This window comes from Pagrus major, chromosome 18, assembly GCF_040436345.1.
Source record: "Pagrus major chromosome 18, Pma_NU_1.0".
Lineage (NCBI taxonomy): Eukaryota > Metazoa > Chordata > Actinopteri > Spariformes > Sparidae > Pagrus > Pagrus major.
In genome coordinates, this window is record NC_133232.1 from 5,602,065 (window position 1) to 5,624,139 (window position 22,075).

General features: G+C 39.8%; 1 protein-coding gene across 1 annotated transcript; it reads left to right on the forward strand.

Annotated features, from left to right (window-relative positions):
- Positions 1 to 1,432: 1,432 nt before the first annotated feature.
- On the forward strand, positions 1,433 to 21,480 carry ccdc69 (coiled-coil domain containing 69). Its single transcript, XM_073487398.1, has 9 exons — positions 1,433 to 1,482; positions 14,799 to 14,862; positions 18,529 to 18,707; positions 19,183 to 19,270; positions 19,683 to 19,756; positions 19,834 to 19,935; positions 20,013 to 20,132; positions 20,275 to 20,372; positions 20,912 to 21,480. Exons 1-9 carry the CDS (start codon positions 1,462 to 1,464, stop codon positions 21,078 to 21,080), a joined length of 915 nt encoding a protein of 304 aa, XP_073343499.1. The 5' UTR covers positions 1,433 to 1,461; the 3' UTR covers positions 21,081 to 21,480.
- Positions 21,481 to 22,075: the final 595 nt, after the last annotated feature.

The window sequence follows — 22,075 nt, forward strand, 5'->3', positions numbered from 1 at the left end:
TTACTTCAGTAAAAGTACTAATACACAGTGTAGAAATACTCTGTTACATGGTAGATACAACTTTACTTGCCATCAGAATATACTTTAAGTGCCGTAAGTAATGCAGAATGGCTCATTTCAGAATAATGTATATAATATAATATAATTATTGATGCATTAACGAGTTGATCACTTTACTGCTGCAGCTGGTAAATGAGGAGCTGATTTAAACTACGTCACATTCTGCTGAGTAGTTTTATCCATAAGAATACATCATCATTTATTGTGTGATGACATTTTCATATTTCTGATCTGAATCTGCAAAATAACGTGAGTAAAGCTCTCAGATAAATGAAATCAGATGTAGAGATGATGTCGTGCAGAGTGACATACAATTTAAATACTCAAGTAAAGTAAGAGTACCTCAGCACTTGAGTAAATGTACTTAGTTACATTCCACCAATAAAACAAGGGTCCATTATGTCATTATGATAAATCTGATAATTTGATGTTATTTCTGTAAACAGAGTGATTGACAGGCATAGCAACAGTGACATTAAAGGGAGGCGGGGCTTAACAATTGGTACATTTATGGATCTCAAGAAAATTGTAAATATCTGACACTCATCAAAGTGTGTGTGACAACATCATGTTCTAAGTCTCGATGTTTAATTTTAAGATAAATCAATAACGTTCTCCAGTTTATGATCATAACTATCTGGAACGGCATAGATTAATTTTAATTAAGTCACATTCATTAAACTAACTCTCAGGTCCCAGTGTGACACTTTTTAGCACTTCATTAAACGTCTTATCCATTTATTTGTTTTTAGTTTATTAAGATTATAAGGTTGTTTTTTCTTGGTTGCAGTGCAAATATAAGACTGGCTGATGATTCTGTTTGAGTTCTATTTACTAATTTATTCTTATTTGACTGGAATCTTTGCATTTAATTAATTAGATTTCCAGTTTGAGATTCAATCATAAAATTCACCTCTTGATTTGTTGTGTAATTATCAAAATTGTATTTTCAAATGTAATTTAAAAAGATTTTTTTAAGGAATCCGTAAACTTTTTAGATTTGTCAATTTGGGAGTGTTTGTATTGTTGATCTTTTAACTTATACAAGTTTGTGCTTGCTAACTTTTTTTTGTAATTTGTATGTTTTTTCGACTAGTTTGTATTATATTTACACCTCTACCACCTCTCTGCTAAAATAAAGTCTTATCTAATTTATTTTATTTTATTTTTTTTATTTTTAAATGAAGTTAAAAGAAAGTTTAAAGTTCCGATCTTACGAAGTGTTCGTGAAGGCAGCATGGCTAAGCCCCGCCCCCTGTATTCGGCGGCCTGAGCGGTGCGTTCACGGCCCTTTTCACAGTTTTTGAAAGTTGTCAACAGAGAGAAGAAGAAGAAGAGGAGGAGGAGGAGAGGACGAAGAAGAGCAGCTTCACACCGACAGCAGAGCTCGGAGGAGGAGGAATGGGCTGCAGCCAAAGCAAGGTGAGAAACACCGACACAAACCGACTCAAACACCGGCAGAAAACAGCCGAGTACCGGGAGAAGTTCACTTTGTTTCTGCCGGAGGAAGTTCATTAGCAGGCGGCCGGCGGCGGCTGAACGGACACAAAACGTGCCGGGAATGAGCTCCGGATAATAAAGCACCGTGTGCTCAACATACAGCTCAAGTCTTCATTAATTATATCTCATTTATGTGACATAAACACAGATACAGGTGGAGGTTTGGCGCCTAAATGTGTCAAACAAAGAAAAGCGGTGAACGTTACTTTTCTTCTGAACATCTGTTTTTAATCTGGCATCGTGTTTGAATCCTGGAGCAGTTTTCCCACGGTGCTCTCTCTGATGGACACCTCCAGAGTCTCTTGTTCTGCCATGTAATACACTTTTAACGCCCTTATTTATCTCTCAGACAGCCATTCTTTGAGTTAAAGTGAGTTTATAGCGAGTTTTTATCACTTTTAATGCAGATATAATGGTCTGATGTGTTGTTTAATGTGAGTTCTTGCTGTGTGCAGTGATTTAAAGGTGAGCCAACTGGATCACATGGTGTCATAATCAGTGTAAATCCTCTAATATGTTCTAATATTAACCTCACAGCTCTGTGATATTAATGTGGTGATATTAGTATATAAATTAATGGTTATTTTTCTTTAAAATCTGAAGATATCACCTCTTTAAACTTCTTTCTCTGAGCTCCTCCATGTTGTCAGTCAGTGAGGAGTTTGTGTATTAAGGTGAGATCAGTGTGATTGTGTGTCGAGAGGTCTGAACTGTAATGTCTGTAATTCTTCACCACAGTTTGACAGCTGTTGTCTTCCTCCAGTTATTGATAGACGATGACATCATGTGGGTCAGAGGATCACAGACTGACTCTGCTGCAGGGACGAGTCTGATCACACATTAACATTCAGTACTGAATCACTTCTTGATGAACTCGGTCCAGTTTGTCGTCAGGATGTAGAAACCTGGATCTGAACAACAGCTCGGTCTCCTGACTCTTACATCTTGTTCTGAAGTCTGAAGCTGATCAGTTATTGATCAGTTATTGACCTGAGGTTGTGATTGTGTTATAGAAGTCGACTCTTGACAAACTTTTAGGGTTTATCATGAATGTAATATTTGTATTTTTCATTTTATATTTACTAGTTTTCATTTTAGGTCACGGCTGCGACTGACAAACTCATTGATGTTAATCTGTTGATTGTTTTCTTGATTAATTGATCGCTCTATAGCCGGACTGATTCTTGTTTTTGGGGGCTAATGTCGTCAATATATCGGCTGATATTCACACATTTTCTGCAGTGATCCTGAAATGTGGTTATCAAACATTTGTGACAAAGATATGTAACAGAGGCTGCAGGATATTTTATAAACAAATCATATATCGGTCAAAATATACGCCAATACTGATATATCTGTGATAGGCTAATATCAGCTGATAATATCAGCAAATATTGATCAGGCTCCTATTACGAAGCCCGAGATGACATCCTCAAATTGGCCAATTTGGTTTATGGTGCTTTATTTTTTACAATGTGCTGGATTCAAATACTTCTGATTCATAAATATGAAGCGAATCAGTTACAACATCACCAGACTCCTTTAACAAATGTAGTGATTTTAAGAGTTGTTTCATGAGTAGAAACTTATCAAACTTTGTGAAACGGCTTCGACTGTCTGCTTCTGTGTCTAAAGTGCTAAAGTCTTACCTGCCAACATTTAGCAGCTGTTTGAACACACTGTTTACACTGATTTCACCATTTACATCCTTGTCCCCGTGGAGAAAGTCCCCAGACTCCCTTAACAAATGTCTCAATTTAGTGAGTTGTTGAGTTAGGAGACACTTTATGAACTTTGTGAAATGCTGTCTCTGACTAATTCTTCCTTATTTGTTCCTTCTTGTAAATTCAGCAAATGTTCTACATGAACTTCTTTCTGTCTTTGTGTTAAAACATGGAGTCTGTCTGTCCCGGTGATGGACGTGTTTGTTTCATATAGAGCAGGAAGTGATCAGATCACAGGTGGTCACTCAGGCGCAGGTTAATGTAGCTGTGATTTGACTGAGCACTGGTTGGATACACAAGGTCACATGTTCAGGGTCTGCAGGTTCAGGTAATGGTGGCCATTACTGGCCCGTCGGCTGCACTTTGAGAAACCCCTGCTCGACAGGAAGAGGAAGTCGAGGAGTAGACAGGCGGTTATAGAGAAAGTGAATTTCCACAGAATTATTAATAACCTTTCTGCTGAAACACTGAACTAAACAGATGCTGAACCTCCGCTTTCTATAAAGCATCTTGTTTCACCACAGAAGAAGAACACTGAGCGGTTTCAGAAGCTGTTACATAACTTAAATCCAGTAAATCTTTGATTAGCTCAGAATAGAAGAGATTTAGAGGCTCAGAGTCTGAGCTGCTGCTGCTGCTGGAGGGGATCCATCACACCAATAACAACACAAACTGATGGTTCAATAATGTGTTTCATTTAAAACAGAACATGAGTTCAACACATTCACCTGCTGTTTTTGTTTTGTACTTTCAAATCTTTTTTCCCTGTAGCTCACTGTTAAACATTGGTTTAAAGCTGTTCTGTGATTTTTAGGTGAAAGCAGCTTTAAGTGAAACAGCAGTTAAATCATATTGAACCTGATATATTTCAGACTTTAACAGAATGTTTGGACAGGTGACAGTTTAGAGAAGATTTGATCCAGTCAGTCGGAGGTTTGATTTATTTTATTTTATTTTATTTTGTTTAAAAGTTACTCAGTGATCATGAAATCTTTGGCTTTACTTAAAAAGCCAACATGCTAATATTAATATATGTATGACATGTTTCAGCAGGTCATGTGACTGCAACACTCACACAAACATCACACAATGAAAAGTCTCCAGACGAGAACCAAACAAAGCTGATGCTGATAACAGATCTGGACTTTATTGTGCTGATTGTCAGATTCTCTCTGTGGTTTGTGTAAACGTGGAGTTTGGACGGTTAATCGATCATCTGCAAATCTGCCGAACCAACATTCAGACTCCAACACGTCTGTTTCACACGTGTGTTGATGCTGCAACTTATTAGAGTTTACAGCCGACATGTGGAGCAAACGTGTCGAGTCTGAAAGTGACATCTTTTATTCACATTTTTAAAAAGATATTAATCAAAGAAATTCACTTGAAACACTGACGTATTTAGTTTACCTAAGTAGTTCTTCTTCTTGTATCGCTAAAATAATCAGTTTATATGTCATGCAACTATGGTGTAATGTGTCATTTAATTAAGTCTTCTTTAAATCAGAAGTTCTTTGTTTCCAGCTCCAAAGTTACATAAATCTAAATATCTTTTTGAACATTGACATTTGAACATTTTTCACCATTTTCTGACATTTTATAGACGAAACCATTTATTCAATCTCAGAATCTTTTATCTGACCCCCTGAAAATAATCCATGAGGTGAATAATTCTTCATTCCAGCTCTAATTAAGACCCATAAATGTCTCATGTAAGTCCGACACGATTTTAAAACAATCATGACTAAATTAAAACAACTTGTCCGTGTTATGAAACCTGTTGGCTCATTTCTCACCTCAGCTCTGTGAGTCGAGTCGTCCAGTTGTCTCGGAGCCAACAGATGGTGGAGAGGTTACAGTTTTCCACCGGCCGGCTGCCTCTCAGACTGTAAACCTGAACTCAGTTTATGTCTGAGCTGTGTGAGGTGTTACACTCTGAGCCGACAGCTTGTTTAAAGGATGAAAACCTCACAGAAACTCACAGTGTGACAAAAGTGTTTACAAAATATGAGCTGGCTCGACTTAAAGCTTAAAACCTCCAAAAATGACTCTTCTGTTTGTAGAGTTTAGTGTTTGTAGTGAAACAGTCTGAGGCTTCGTTCACAAAGTCAGTGAAAACTTTAAAACAATACTGTCTGTTTAAAATGAAACAGGTAAGAAAACAGGAAGTTTAAAGCTCCTCGAGTACGTTTGAACTTTAACAGACTGAAAAAATCAGGAGGAACTGAAAATGACAAAATCCCAGTTATGTCATCAAACTGCCGTTTGAGTTTGTAACAGATCAAGAAAGGGACCCTTTGTGGGGAAAACAACAGGAACTGGAAAAACAAGTCCAACAATTGATGTCATTATCAATTTATGTGCTGATTATTTTGTAAATTAAAGTCAGAAAAAAGACGTTGTTGTCTTATTGTGTAGTTTGACATCGGCTGCTTGTGGACAACTTTTACCTAACCCCCAAGTTGCATTGTGGATAATGTAGGCCCCAACTCCTGTAACATTGTTGGACTCATTATGGACAGTTGAACAAATGAACCAGAGATATCACGTTTTTTAATCCACATATTCTTCTTCCTTTTGTAAACCCGGCCGCCTACATTACCCAGAATGCAACCAGCTTTATACTATTTCACACATGTAGTGGAGCCCAACACCTGTAAACAGACATTAATGAGGAAAACTGGTGGAATTTCCCTTTAATATTGGTAAATATGCTTCCAGATCCTAAACAGTTTAGTGAGTGTTTGCTAATATTGTAAATAATAAATAACCTGCATCATCGTTCTGATCCGATGGATGTTACCATAGAAACATCGAGCTGCTGCTACACACACACTGAGCTGGTTGAGCTAATTGTTAGCTAGTTGAGCTAATTGTTAGCTGGTTGAGCTAATTGTTAGCTGAAGATATTGTCTTTAATCTGGTGTCTGTGGTCGATGTCCGGTCACATGACCTCCTCCTCATGTGACTGAAGCTTGTTCCTTCAGTCATGTGACGACAGCTGAACAAACTACTTTATCTAATGAAGTGTGTGAAAGCTCAGGAACAAACTAGTGTTTAATTATCGTGTGTTTGATGCTTCGTGACTTCCTGCAGCAGAAAACGGCTTCATGTGACTCATAAATGTTTTTTATGATCAGATCTGGACACGTCCCGAGTCCTTCATATGACCGGCTGTCACCATGGCAACGAGGAAACATCTCATTGTTGTCCTGAATCATCCGTTGTGATGCAGCTCGAGTCAGATTTCATCAATGAGACAAAGAAACAATGAACAGAACAGATAGTGATGCAGGAGGAGGAAGAATAATTATTTAAAAATATAACGGCCGCAGTAAAAGTACTTTATTGTATTTAAAGTATCAAAAGTAAAAGTACTTTTTCAGATAAATCTGAGGGGTTGTCAGATGATTAACAGGAGAGAAAAGAAGAAAAAAATAGTTTTTTCTCAGATTTTTGCTTTTTTTTTTTTCCTCTTTAGGCTTTTTAATAACTATTTAAATGAAAAATAAAATGTGAGTTAAGTTGGGAAATGGAAAGTGTTGTTTATTTGATGTAAAAACATGTAAAACTACAATATTTAAAGAAGTACAAGTACCTCAAAACTGTACTCGAGTACATTAGTTGAGTAAATGTACCTCTAACAGACAGGACCACTACAGTCACCTGACGACCCTCTGAGGGTCCTGACCCCCCTGTTGAACACCACGAGGAGTTTTCCCTCCTCTTCCTCTGAGCTGCAGCGTGGAAACTAAAATCATGTGTTTTCTGACTGGACTTTGGTTGTGCAACTGTTAAGAGGTGATGATGTCACAATCAGACCTAAAGAAAAGAACTCATCAATGTATTGATTATTACTGGACAAACTGATGTTGATCAGAGTAAAATCACTTCACTACAGTAGGTGAGGTCCTGCTTCACGACCTTTGACCTGCTGCGTCTCATAGCTGACCCGTAAAGAACTCTTCAGGTTCTGCTTCATGTTTTACAAACTGCAGAGTTTTAGATGGAAGTCATTAAAGGCTCAGTTCACAGTTTTTACAGTCGGTCTGTAAACATCTGGGGAGCTGCTGTTCTTGTGTCAAAGGAGCCAGATGAGGTTTGTTCACCTCGACTGGAAGATCAGGCTTAGTTCATCAGTTTAAAGGAGCAGTGCCACTTTTTGCGAAATATGTTTATTTTATTTTTTTTCCGAGAGTCAAATTATCAGAGTGATGCCGCTGTTGTGACTGATGTTTGTTACCTCTGTTACCTCTGTTTCTGCTAGCTGTTTCCCCCTGTCTCCAGTCTTTATGCTAAGCTAAGCTATTTGGCTTCCTGATTGCAAGAAAGAGAACAAGTGGATCATTTCTGCTGCTTTCGTAGTTTTTGTGTTTCTATCATTAATAAATAATGTTGTTAAAAAGTACTCAACAGTCAGACTCATATAACTATAATATTATATTATATTAGTTCTTTTTATATGAAAAGTATTTCAGGAAAAGTCTTAACTTATCTGATATTAAATGTACTTAAGTATAAAATGTAAAAGTAAATTATACATTTATATAATTATAATTTTATCGACATGGCGGTATATCTCATCCAATACTCTACATTTTTCTGATTATCAGACTCTTGTTTTATCTGATTGATGATAAAATAAATTAATTTTAAAATGTTCTACTTTGACTCTGATGCAGCATTTAATCTGTAAAGTAACTAGTAACTGAAGTTATCAAATAAATGTAGTGGAGAGGAAGTATAAAGTAGCAGAAAATGGAAATACTTAGGTAAAGAACAAGTACCTCAAAACCTCAAAATGTCGTCTCCTTGACGACTAATAATCAATATCAGTTGATCTCTAGTTTTGAATGCAGGACTTTAACTTGTGGTGGAGTATTTTCAGAGTACTTTTACTGGAGCAAAGGATCTGAATACTTCTTCTCCCTCTGCTACCTGACAGAAAGCTTTTAAATAATTTATTAATAAATGTATTCTACAATCTGAACACAAAGCTTTTAATACAAACACTTGTACATTTAAATAAACTTAAGTTTGAATTAAACCTCATTTCATCAACATAATGCAGCAAAGACGTTCATTTTTCGTAACATTAAACTGCTCATTCCAGGTCTGGAGTTTAATTCATGTAAAATAATTTAAATTAAAATGTTTATGTTTGTTAGAAAAGTCGACTCCTTCAGGTTTATGTCTGCTTTTAATCTTTTAAGAGTTTCTTTTACCTCTTTAGCAGCTTTAATGGAGTTAAACTGAGCTTATAAGTCTTCAAAGGAAGCTTTAAACAAAGTGAATCTACAGTTAAACGTCTCGTTCTCTTTGATGAAGTTTGTCCTGCAGAACATGAAGAGTTGTTTTTCCCACAGCGAGCAGTTTAATGACTCGACTCTGAGACTCTTTGTGATGAGTTTCCGCTCCTCAATGAGCAGCAGGTGTTCAGAGGAGACTTCATCTGTTGGTTTCCAGCAGCAGCAGGAGGAGAAGTTAAAGACGGAGCAGCTTCAGGTTAACGTCTGAATTCTCCGTCTCCTGGGTGAACGTGAGACATTTGACACGTCGGAGGGAAAAGAAGCTTTTTCTTCATCACCGTGTGAGAGTTTAACCCTCGTTCAGGAGATGTTACATTTTGCTCCGAGGAATATTTAAACACTCAGGCAAACATTTTGTCGTGTGTGTGTGTTTGTGTGTGTGTGTGTGTGTGTGTGTGTGTGTGTGTGTGTGTGTTTGAATCATTGAGAAAAGTCCTGATCATAAGACAGTGATGTTTTGTTCTCTCCTGGATATTGAGCTATTCTTAAAATCAAAATAGCTCAAAAATAAGGTTGCGTTTTTACGTCAAAGTAATGAATGACCACGTAGGTTTTGGGAAGTGTGTGTTTGTTTGTTTGTTTGTGTGTGTGTGTGTGTGTGTGTGTGTGTGTGTGTGTGTGTGTGTGTGTGTGTGTGTGTGTGTGTGTGTGTGTGTGTGTGTGTGTGTGTGTTTGTTTGATCCCTTCACAGTGACATGAACATGCAGCGTTTTACATTCCACTTTCTTGAGTTGTTTTGTGGTTTGTCAGAGGAGGAAAACAGTCATTACTGTTGTTCAGAAACATGTTTTTGACTTTCAGCCTGCAGATGTGACTTTGTGCCTCAAAGTTCAGAGATGTTGAACTTTACAAGATACATTTAATGACACAACTTCAGGCTGAACAAACAGACGTGATGCACATATTTCTAGATTCAGAGGATATAATGTTTATCCTTGAATGAACATTTAGAAATCAAAGGAAAGATGCTCTTTATAACTGCAGAACTCCTCTGAGAATGATCCTGTTTTTAAGTTTTCTTCAGTGTCAAAGTAATTCACTGATAGTTCTGATATATCTGTCATGAACTGGTCAGTTTTGAGATTAGAGGCTTTTTTACCTCCATAACATTTCTTCTCCAAAGAAAATGTTGAATACACACTCTGACATCACATTTCACTTGAAACAGGTAACAACACCCGTTACGTTACGTTATGTTACGTTGATCAGCAGTTTGTATATTTTACTGCAGTCTTTCTTTTAAACTCAACGTCGACTGAATGACTTTCGAGCACTCACACATCCCAAATTCCTTCCTTATTCATGCGCCACCACTGGATGTTGATAACGCGCCATACGTCAGAATTTAGCGTGTTCACCCAGGTCTTACGTTTAGATCGAAGCCGAGGTGGTAAAAACCCGGTTCTACTGCAGAGTCAACTGACCCGAGTGTAAATGAGTTGACACATTCTCACTGCACATAAAAGGCCGATCTTAGTGGGTTTAAGTGGGATTTTTGACCAGTGGAAAAGGAGTACAAGTGTCTAAACTTAATGGAGACAGTTTACCAAAATATATAAAAATAAAGGCTTATATGCTGTTGTTGTTTCCATGGCAACGTTATTAAACTTCAATAAAAAGCATGTTTGAGCTTTGTGGACTGCGGACACATCAGCTCATCTCTGAAGTTTTACGTCTCATTCTCGTGAGTTTTAACGGCGTTGAATCGATGAATCAGAGGATATTTCCTGTGTTGCTGCCCTTTCAGGCTCAGAGGTCAGAGGTCATCTGGTGATACTGTCCAGTCAGCTATTGAAACACTGATACTGTGTTCAGAAAAGGAGAAGTCATCATCGTGTCACAGTGCTGCAGCATGATGTCACTTCCTGTTTGTACCTTTTTATGCCTCCAGATTTTTTATTGCGTTTATTCATCAGCTTTTTAATTCATGTTTTTGCTCCAAAACAGCTCAAGCAGCTCAGAGGTATCAGCCTGTTGTTGGATGATGAGGCTGCTTTGAATTATCGTTATCGTGATGTGAGACTAGACGGTCTTAAGTGTTGTCTTCTCCTGGTTTTAAATGCTGCTTTACAGGAAAGAGATGTCATTTTGTCATTTGATGGCGGCTGTGTTTCTTTTCTCCCGGTCGCTGCTGGTGTTTTTCTCTCCCTCCTACAGTTGTTATTTGTGTTTGCATAGCTCAGCTTCTTGAGTCAAGCTAACCAGCTAACTTTGTCTCAAGCTTCTGAGGCTGAACACACCTAAGTTACAGATTACAAGTTACAGTCATGTGGTGCTGAGATGACAACCCGTTTAAACCCAGCAGAGAAATGTATGTCGGACCGTCTCCAGGCAGAGATGTGAGAGTCGATCTGACTCTGTTTGCTGGTGTTGGGAGACAGTTTTCTCTGCTGGGTGATAGAGCAGCAGTGAGAAACTGCCTCGACCCCCCATAGACAGTAATCAATAATTAACAGAATTAACAACTTTCCTGATTTTAGCTCAAACTAAATTACTTGAAAGTTTCGGGTCTTTAAATCTCGTTGGAAACATTTACTTTAAGTCTCCTGTTGAGTTTCGATCTAAAAATCACTCGACTATAAAACCTGTAGCTCTTCAGCTCCGCCCACTGAGCTTTAAATCAGCCAATCAGAAGATCTACATTCTCCTGACAAACGTGCAGAAGCTGAAGAAACGAGACGTTCAGCTCGGTGCCGTCAGGTTTTTCTTGACACTGAAGTGCTGCACAAACAGAGGAGGGATCCTCGCTCTGATTTATGGCCTTTTTTATAAGCGAGGGCCCCTCCGACGCCTGCAGGAACATATGCTTCTCCTCCTCGTCCTCCTCCTCCTCCTCGTCTTCATCCTCCTCGTCCTCCTCCTCCACCTCAAACTGATGATCCCCGTCTCCTCCTGTTTAAACCAGAGATATTTATTGTTTCAGCTCACAGTTTAAATAAAGTTGGTGTCCAGTTTGCTGAGCAGAGTTTAGAAGTGTTTATACAGTGAGTGTGTGTGTGTGTGTGTGTGTGTGTGTGTGTGTGTGTGTGTGTGTGTGTGTGTGTGTGTGTTAGGGTGTGATTGTTTGGCCTCACTGTACTTGAGCAATGTGAGGGTGTGAGGCTGCTGAGGCAATACAGTAAGCATTCATTTCTGTGTGTGTGTGTGTGTGTGTGTGTGAGAGAGAGACGTGGCCTGCAGTGTGAACTCTGTGTTCTTGTGTAATGTGGATGTTTGGATCAGTGCCTAAAGCTGTCTTCATATCTGCTGCACAGATCTCCATAAACCTGCTGCTGATGTTCATGTGAAGAAAAACAAATATTATTGTGTTGGAAAGAGTTCGACTATAATAATTTATTTAGAAATATGGAATCTGTTGTGATAGTAACAGAGTGAGGAGGATAAATCAGCTGGTTCAATATGTTTTATTAGTATAAACGTCCATAAATCCACTCAGACATCTTGAAAGATGCTCCATTCAGAACTCCCTTGAGAATCTTCATGTTTTTAAGTTTTGCACATCTGTGAGCACACTTCAAACAGGAAGTGTTAACAGATAATTCAGCTCACACTGAATGGAGAACATTGGACTAAATGTAAAAAATTATAGGTTTATATGTAAATTTCTAATTTCTAGTCTCAGTCAGATCGCCTTTAAACTAACAAAAGACATTAATGTTTGGCATCACTGTGAGCTGAACATCTTTGTGTTTTGGACCGTTGTTCGGACAAAAGCGACATCTGTCAGCTCGGACTCTGCTCGACCACGAGTGACGTTTTGCTCTATTTCTCTGACATTTCATACAAAGTGAACGAGGCCAGCGAGCAGCTCCTGGTGTCAGTGCAGTGAGGTGTTAAATGTGCAGGTATGAGACCCTCTCATCATAAACAAACAGTGGTTCTGTTGTCTGCAGTCCGTCTGAGCTGCAGCTGAAGTTATGTAACCAGAAAGAAAAGAGGGAAAGTTACAGCGTCAGTCATGTGGAGACTAATGAGACAGAAGCTGGCAGCTCAGAGTCACTCAGACCTCCATCTGCAGCTTTCATAATGACCACACTGCTCCAGTTTAACAGCCCGACCTGAACCACTAGGCCTCAGTGAGCCCAACAGTCAGACCTGAACCAGGAGGCGCCTCAGTGGGTCGAGGCTTCAGCTCCCTCCAACCACCTGTTTTATGTTCCTGACACACTTCAGATTATCAGTATTAGTTTTAGAGATAAGTTCAGTTCAGTCCGGAGCTGTGAGCTCAGAACAATAATATTATCTGACCTTCAACCTGAGATCATTTCTAATTAGGTTTAGGTGCAACATGTTTGGCTCTGTGTCTGGGTGACTTCCCCCAAGAAAATGTCATATTCTTTCAATAAAATGATGTAATTTCAACTCATTTTAGTGAATTATTATTATCATGTTTGTGCTCATAAAGTTGGAACAACAGTTTGACTTGGTGGTGCCCAGAATGACTTGGACGGTAAAACGGTACTAAAAACCCTGCTGAAAGGCAGGAAATGGATCTTTAATGAGGTCAGAGTCCTGGATGAAGCAGTGGAAGAAGTCCTGACTTTACAAAATACAAATATGATTTATTTTTATTGTTTTATTGTTGTCAGCTGCTGTTTACCTGTAGAGAGATCCACCAGAACACATCCATATCCATTTTCTCAGAGATGTTAGGGTTATAACATCTGCAGGAAATGTTTGTTTTTACCTGCAAGCACTATTTCAGTTAATCTTCTCTCAGTTGATTGTTTTGTCTATAAAATATCAGAAATCAGTTGTTTTAGCCGATCAAACTGGTTGTCAGAGCTGTCGACAGTCCACAGATATTCTCCTCCAGTAGAAGTTCAGATACTTGTATAAAAACGGACTCAGGTAAAAGTAGAAGTACTGATTCGACTTCTTTACTCCAGTAAAAGTAATAGAGTACAGGCTCTGAAATGTACTCAGAGTATTAGAGTAAAAAGTCTCCCTCTGAAGGACATTTGTGGTCGAAGCTAACTGAAGCTCACATCATATTAATATAATTCAAAGACTATTAAAGTTGAAGGTAGAGTCAGTAGGATTTGTCCCAGCTGTTCCTGAACGCACCCCAAAGATAGTTGATTGTTGAGTCTCATTCCCAGGACGTCAAATAGCCACATTTTGTGTTGGTAAAGCGTCCTGAGCAGCAACAAAGAGAGAAAATAAGAAAATCTCTGCAGATACGAGACACTAACACGCCTTTTCTCCACATTCCAGCCTCCCTCTCTGTCTGTTTACGTCTTCTTACGTCTTTGTTTCGTCTCGCTGCGTCTGCCGTGCGTGATGTGCTCTGATAGGCTGAAATCAGTCTTGTGATGTTGGGAAGGCGGCGTGCGATGACGCCAAATAAAAATAATCCATAATTCACCTCAAATGCATCAAACTAAAGTAACGAGCCTGTTTTGAAAATGTGAGGAGGAGAAAGTTCAGATGTTTGTGTTCAGATGTAGAGAGGGAAAGTCAAAGAGATACTCAAGTAAAGTACAGATACCTGAAACATCTACTCAAGTACAGTAACTAGGTATTTTGTTAATTCCCACCTCTGCTGGCTCTGGACTGTCCTTCAAAACTTGTTGACCTAAAACTTTGCAAATGTTTGAGGTAGAAAGTTTCACCACCAATTTCAGGGATTATCAAGACATTTTCCACCAGAAACAACAACAACAACAACAACAACAATTACTGTCCATGATCTAAATTATGATCTTTACTCTTGAAACAGCTTCTGAATTTCTTCATTTACAACATTGAAACACAACATTTCATTACAGAGTTTCTCAATCAGCCAAAAAACGCAAACAAGGGTCAATTAGTGCCGAAGGTTTGAAACACAACGCAAAAACTAGAGCTGTAGACGCTCCCTGATGGCCAGATGTTGGTGTGTCGGGGCCCTTTCCTCCTTTTTATTTCTTTCTTTCCCTTCAGTCAACAACAGTCATGATTATTTTATCATCACCATCATCAGCAGTTTGATTTAATAGATGTAAAGATAAGTAAATAGACAGAAAAGAAGTTATGACTTTTGCAACAAATGGAAAAATAAAGAAATGGGTAAATAAACACATTTTAAATAAATATAGAAAAATAACAAGCAAATGTTTTTAACCTTCTTGTCTTTGATACGGCAGCAAAGGACTGAAGCTGTTTATCTGTTTGTTGATTGTGTCACTGACACTTCTTCTTCTTCTCTTCCTGTTGTTATCAGAAGAAAAGCAAAGGCAAGAAGGGAGAGAAGAAGCAGAAAGAAAACAGCCGTCGAGATGAAGGAGGTGAGTGTTTTCATATCTGTGCACTATATGTGGGTTTCCTCCTCTGACGGTTCTCACCCGCTTCATGTTCTTTCACTTCCTGTTTTCATGTCTCACTAAACGTAATGAGAATCTGACTGAAGACTTTAGTCTCTCTTCAGACTTTATCTTGTGAAATATTGGATCATTTTAACTCAGAAAACATTTAAACATGCAGTTACAGATTTGTTTTGTCCACTTGGGGGCAGCAGAAAAGTTCTTTTAGCTCTGTTTTTGGTCTCCTCCACCTCCTGATGAAAACATCTGTCTCTTTAGCTGCTAAACGCTTCGCTGTGTTCAGCAGCTCGTCTCTAAATGTGTACGTGATGAAATCAGCTGCTGCTGCGGCTGAACACTTCCTGTGTCGTCTCTGAACTTCTGGTTCCTTTTGATGGTTACAGTAAATTTATTTTTATTTCTATATTTACAAGCTGAGAACACAAACGCACCACAGAGATTAAATTGGATAAAGACGACTCTTCAGAGCAGAGAGGTCATTAGCTTACAGCTAGCTGAACTAGCTCACTGTGATGTAGCAGCACGTCAGCTGGATGTTTAAAACACAATAACACTGAGGCTAAACTTAACTAAATCATCAGATGACACAGGTGAAGTTAATACGTTATCATTTAATGTGTTATTGAAAAGTATAATTGTGAATAATCAGCCTTTAATAATAAACTTAATAACTGATAATAAGATCCATGTGATTGAAGACTGGCTGTGTGTTTGGATGAAGAAGTATCAATGACATCATCTTGTTATGAACACAAACACATTGTGCTCGGTCACCATGACGATTGTATCAGTAACCTGAGAGCTGCAGGTGAACTGCTCTAATAAAAAGACCTCCTGCAGTTTGACTTGTCACAGCAGGTTCATCACAGGTGTAACCGACAGCTGCATTCCTCTCAGGTGAGCTCGGGTGTTTACCTGCATGCTGGTTCACTGTCATGGTTTACTGGGTCACTTCACGGGACGGAGCGATTGTTTTAAAGAGCCCTGTGATATTCCTGCTACGCAAGACAAAATGTTAATGATCGATGTTTGTCAGACTGAACAAGAGACATTATAAAACTGATGAAGTGCAGGTGAAGCTACACAACGCAACACAACGCAACACATTCCTGTCCTGTGTAGACAGAAGAAGTGATTTTCATTTAAATCAAAAATTGATTAAAATAAGTTTTCAGTTTTTTTTATCATTGCAATCAAAAGCAGGAGCTCACTATTTCATTTCCCTCCATCCTGCCGACCCCCTTCATGTTAGCCTGCAGCTAGCTTCATGTTAGCCTGCAGCTAGCTTCATGTTAGCCTGCAGCTAGCTTCATGTTAGCCTGCAGCTAGCTTCATGTTAGCCTGCGTCACTTCCAGCCTCTTCCCCTGTGTGATGAAGACGATCAGCTGACTTGTACCAGAGGAAACTCTGACAGCACCTGACATGTTTCAGAGATCCTTTATTGACTTGTTTGTGAAGAGGCTTCACTCTTGACCAATTTTAGAAACTGAACTTTGTAACAAACTGAATTTCTCTCTCTTGTAGTTTATCGTTGAATCACTGAAGGCTGCAGTTGTTTTATTTTTGGTGAATATTATTTGAACTTGTCATAAAGACAGCAGGATAAAGTCGAGCTGTTCTGTCTCTTTAAAGAAGAGTTTGTAACATAAAACCAGCGATCTGTGGATCTTTACTTACTCAGCACAGAAAAAAGTTTAAATCAAAAATGTAATCACGTGATGGATTTGTAGAATCGTGAAAACACAAGTAGTTGACAGTTTCCGTCTGGATAAATACAATTCTGTCTTATATTATCTAGATTTCACAGACATCTGAAGATTTCTGAGTATCCTAACTTCTCAAAATAACTACTAACGAAAACTAAGACATGTAGTAACTCTGCCATAAGCCCGTTAAGTCTAAAGTTTGAAACAGCTGCTGTGGAAAATAAAATAAAACGGCTTCAGATTTACAGTAACTCGAGATGTTTACAGGCTGCAGGAGGGTTAGAGACAAAAACCACGACGACAACAAAACCTCCTCCTGACGTCTGAGTGATGACAGTTAACGGTTAGTGAGATCTCAGGTGATTACAGGTGTGAGGAGACGTTTATGTGACTGAATGAATCGTCTGCTGTGACTCAGCACTGACTGTTCCTTCGTTTCCGTCTGTTTACGAGCAGATTGTTCAGTTTAGACGACAGAACAGAAACCTCTCATTAAAACAGGAAGGTACCAACAACACGCTGTCGTCATCCTGCTCTGAATCACTGAGGCTCTGAGGCAGCGAGGAGCTGGACTCACTCTACAGATGTTGGAGTGAAAACACTGGAAAACAGCTGCTCATTCAAGATGGCTGCCTTAAAGGAACAGTTCAGCCAAAAAGTAAAAAACCCACTCATCATCTCCTCCCTCCATGCTGATATAAAGTCAGGTGAAGTCTCGTAGTCCACAAGACATTTCTGGAGCTTCACAGTAAAACAGAGTTGCAGCATTCTGCTAAACAACTGAAGCAGCTGGAGACTTGATTTAAAACATCAGATGTCTCCATACAGCTCGTCTGCTATGATCACAAACAGTGTAAATAACGATGGTCAGAGACTTGGATTACACTCGCATCATTTTTAGGTGAACTAAGGACTCGTCTTGATTTGGCTTGACAAAGAAAAATGACTTGGAACGACTGACTTGAGTCTCATGTCTGCATCTCTTGTGTTTTTCCATCATTGATCTCCCGTGCTGGACTGTGAACGATCCCACAGCTCTGATGTTTGTGTCTCAACCGTCAAACAGCAGCAGAAAGAAACTAAAGCTCCTCTTTGTTTAAAAAATCAGTTCACGTGCAGACGGACAGGCTGCGACCTGCTTCACCTCCGTCTGAAATACAGAAGATGATTTATAAATCATTTGATTTCTTCAGTCGGTTTGTTTTCATCGTTAAGATGTTTTCTGACAACTGGAACTAGTTTTAAAACGTCCTCAAACATTTTCTCTATTCAGGTTTTTACAGCGTTCATAATAAAAATAATGAGTCTCATCAGGTTTACAACACTCGAGATGTTTTTCAGCCTGAAGACGTCATTCAAACTGTGTGTGTGTGTGTGTGCGTGTGTGTGTGTGCGTGTGTGTGTGTGTGTGTGTGTGTGTGTGTGTGCGTCAGCGTGTGTCTGCATGTCGATGATGTAATTGACAGGTCGAAATTAAATTAGTCTGAAAAACTTCCTGCAGCTTCACATCTGAGAGCAGTTTTGATTTAACCCTTCGACTCCTCCAAAACACTCAGAACACATGAAATACTGACATTTACTCAAATACTGAGGTACTTTTACTTCAATTCATTTATCCAGCGGCTTCAGTTACTAGTTACATTACAAGTTAAGATCTTTGCACACCAAACAAAGTAAAGATTCATATGTTTTACATGAAAAATGACAAACGGTGATCCAAAAGTTGGCAATTAATTTTTCTGTCACTGATTAATTGATTAATCGACTAATTGTTTCAGTTGTTCGGTGGTTTGATTGATAATAAAACATAATTTTCATGGTTGCAGCTTCACAAACGTGAAGATGTTCTGCTTTTACTTGTCATTATGTGAATGATGTGAATGTATTTGTAATCATTTGTGTCACTGTTTCTCTCCTCTGCAGGTAAACGGTCGTCAGGCGAGCAGGACGTGTATCTGGAGAAGCAGCTGGAGCGCTTCGAGTGGCAGCTGAGGACGTTAAAGGAAGTGCTCTCGTCCAATGGGAACCCGGAGAGGGCGGAGCTACTGAAGCACCACGCTGATGAGGAGGTGTGCGCCCTCGTCCTGAGCATCCTCGATAAGGTGAGGAGGTCGTGATTATTGATTAATAACTGGTCGGAGGCAGATGCTTGTTGTCTTCCTGACCTGAGTCCGTCCGACCTGCTCAGAACTGATCAGCGTCAGTGTTGGACCTCATTGATTCTCACACAGGAGCTTCAACATCTGGTGGATTAAAGACTGGATTGTGTCGGAGCAGCAGATTAACACACATCACAGCCACGTCTGAGGTCAGCTTCTCTGGCAGGAGGAGTGAAAGTGTCAGCCAGAGTTTATTAATACTCGTCTGACAGCAGCTGAGCAGCTCCTGCAGGTCACGTGACCACCTGAACACTCTGCTCATCAACTTGTGACCTGACAAGTTTCAGTTCATGTTCATGTTTTAACTTCTCTCACAGCTGAAGTCTCAGATTTCTATTGATGCTCAGTTGATTTAATTAGTCTGTGTGTCGTTAGAATGAACTTTTCCGTCTTTATTTCCTCTGATGTGATCTTTTAGGTGAAGACGGAGACGACGGCTGATCTGAACGTCCTCCACGAACAGAAGAGTAAAGCTGCGACCGAAGAACACGAGAGAAACGTGGAAGGTAACAAATGTCCAGATTATTCTCGGCACCAACGTCTCAGGTTTCATAGACGGAGCGTTTTTTATTTACAGTCACATAACTTTATTAATACACCACGTAGAGACGAGCTGAGCTGAGCTGAGCTGGAGCTCATATACCTTAATAATTATGTCTTAAACTTACTTTACAGACGGAGATGTATTGAAAAAGCACATGAACAGATTGGGATGGAATCACTTAACATGTAAATAAACTGTAAGGTTGTATTTCTCAGATGTTTGTGCTGTGCATCCTGGTCAGAATTTATCGGACCACATCCAGTCAGTGTGTCAGGATGTGTTGTGCGAGCTAACCTTATTTAAGAAAAGAAAAACTTCCAGAAGTAATAAGTATTAGGAACGTCATCAGTCTGAGTTTGTGTTTTTTGTTGCAGAGCTGCAGAAGAAACAGGAGCAAGAGAAGAGTGAACTGACAGAACGGTTTCAGGCTGCTGAGAACGTCCTGAAGGTAAAACAGAGCAGATCAGCGACCGTCTGAACGTCAGTGTTTCATGTTTCATTTTGTACCATGTGCTGTGACTGCAGGGTGAAGTGGAGCAGCTGACGTCAGAGCTGCAGGTTTACAACGAGCTGAAGAGGAGAGTCCAAGAGTCGACGTTTAAAAAGGACCTGCAGAGAAACATTCAGGTGAGAGAACCTGAACATACAAACCAAACTATGCATTTATTCTTCTGGACGAACTAACCAGTGTGTTCGTCCTCCAGGCCCACGGCAGCCCAGGTGCATTCTGGGAGTCTGAGCAGGAGTCTCTGCTGTTTGTGATCGAGATGAAGAGCGAGCGAGTCCAGGAGCAGAACAGGAAGCTGCAGCAGATGGAGGCTCTGGTGGGTCGACTGGAGGAACACTGCTGGAGACTTAACTTTAATCTGTCTGCAAAGAAATGATTTGATTTACATCATCACCTCGTTTCTCTTCCTGTCTCCTCCTCCTCCTCCTCCTCCTCCGTCTTCTTCTTGTGGTTCTCAGGTGGAGAAGAATTTGTCTCTGGAGGATCAGATCATCAACATCCTGCAGCAGAACGAAGATCTGAGGGTCCGGATAGACAACTGTCAGGCTCTGATCCAGTAAGAGCTTCAGCCTCCTCTTCTTCACTACCAGCAGCTCATTGTGGAGGACTGTGGCGCCACCTGCTGGACAATTACATCACACATACATGTGCAGAAAAACAACATTTACACTTTCTATTTGTTTTCAGATCTAAAGCACACTTTAACATTATAAATGGATCACTGAGTTAAAACTGTTTTAATCCAACAGTCCTGCAGTTAATCAGCTGTTCATGAAACCCAGTAAAACTGTTTAAAAGACGGTTTATTCAACTGAAGGATCAGCAGAACAGTTCAGACCCTCAGAAATGATCCACACGTCTCTGAAACTGTTGAAACACAAACAGACGAGTGATGGAAAATATTTAACTGACTGATCTCACCACACGACACTGACACTGACCTCCTGCTGCCAAAGATCAACAACCGCTAAATCCTGAACATGAAAAACGCAAAATAAAACACTGTTACTGTTCTTTAAACCTCTGGATTTAAAGGGACAGGGATGCTTTTAAAACGCAGTAATGCTGACTCTCTGTCTCTGCTGTGTTTGTCAGGGGGTTATCGAAGGAGCAGCAGGACCTGAAGGTGGCGCTGGAGAGGCAGCTGGTGATCAACCAGAAGCTTTCTCAGGAAAAAGAGCAGCTGATGTTCAAACTGAGACACAGAGACTCGTGTCCGACCATCCACCTGCCCGCCATGCTGCCGGAGATCGCTCCCAGATGACTCTGATCACATGACTCTGATCACATGACTGTAGATAGAAAGCAGACTGTGCGTCTGCACAGCTGCCATCATCATTCTCAAGGTAACCTGCAGTCGGCCCGGTTCTCCTCTACCTGGGATCTAAACTCAAACTGAGCTGCAGCTGCTCGTCTGCAGAGCAACAAGCAGCGTCAACACAACCGTCAGGACTTTCAGTTGGATCCTCATCGATCCAGAACAACAAGGACGATTATTTCCCATTTGAGCTGCGACTCCACCAGTAAATGTTCTGGTGCTCCAGCAGCTACATGGACTTTAAACTGGATCCTGTGTGTTCTGAGCCTCAGACTGTCGGGTAAAACTGCTGCCACGTTGATCTGTTTGTCAATTTAAGTTTTATTCTATCCGTTTTTTGTAAGATATGACGGTTAGCTCTTCAGTTCTTAAGTTCAGTTCTTAAGTCATAAAAATTAAGTTTTTTTAAAGGAATTATGAGACGAACGGACGGATCAGTGTGGCAGCATCATCAGCGCTCAGTCACACCAGAAAGTCACGTGGTGAAGTCATGATGTAGCGGCTATTTGTCAGGCTAGTTAGCTTAGTACTGTAGCTAGAGAGCTAATTAGCTGACTGGTGAAATGCTACCTAGCTGTTAACGTCAAAGCAAACGAGACTGAATACTTTCCTGTTTCCTGAAGCTACACTTGTAGTCGTTTTTATGCTAACAAGCTTCCAAAAGCCACCTACAATAGCTTGCCAAGTTAGCTAGCTTGCTGACTGCCAGGTAACTGTTAAACATGGAAGCAAAATAAGTTAGCATAGTTTGTTTGGCCTGTTGGTGGGCTTCTGTGGCAGGAGAGCTAGCTTCCAGGTAGCTAATTAAATTGGAAATAAAATAAGTTAGCTAACTGCTAAAATGCTTTCTAGCTGTTAACGTCAAAGCAATAAGACTGAATACTTTCCTGTTTCCTGAAACTACACTTAATCGTTTTTATGCTAACATGCTTCGAAAGTAG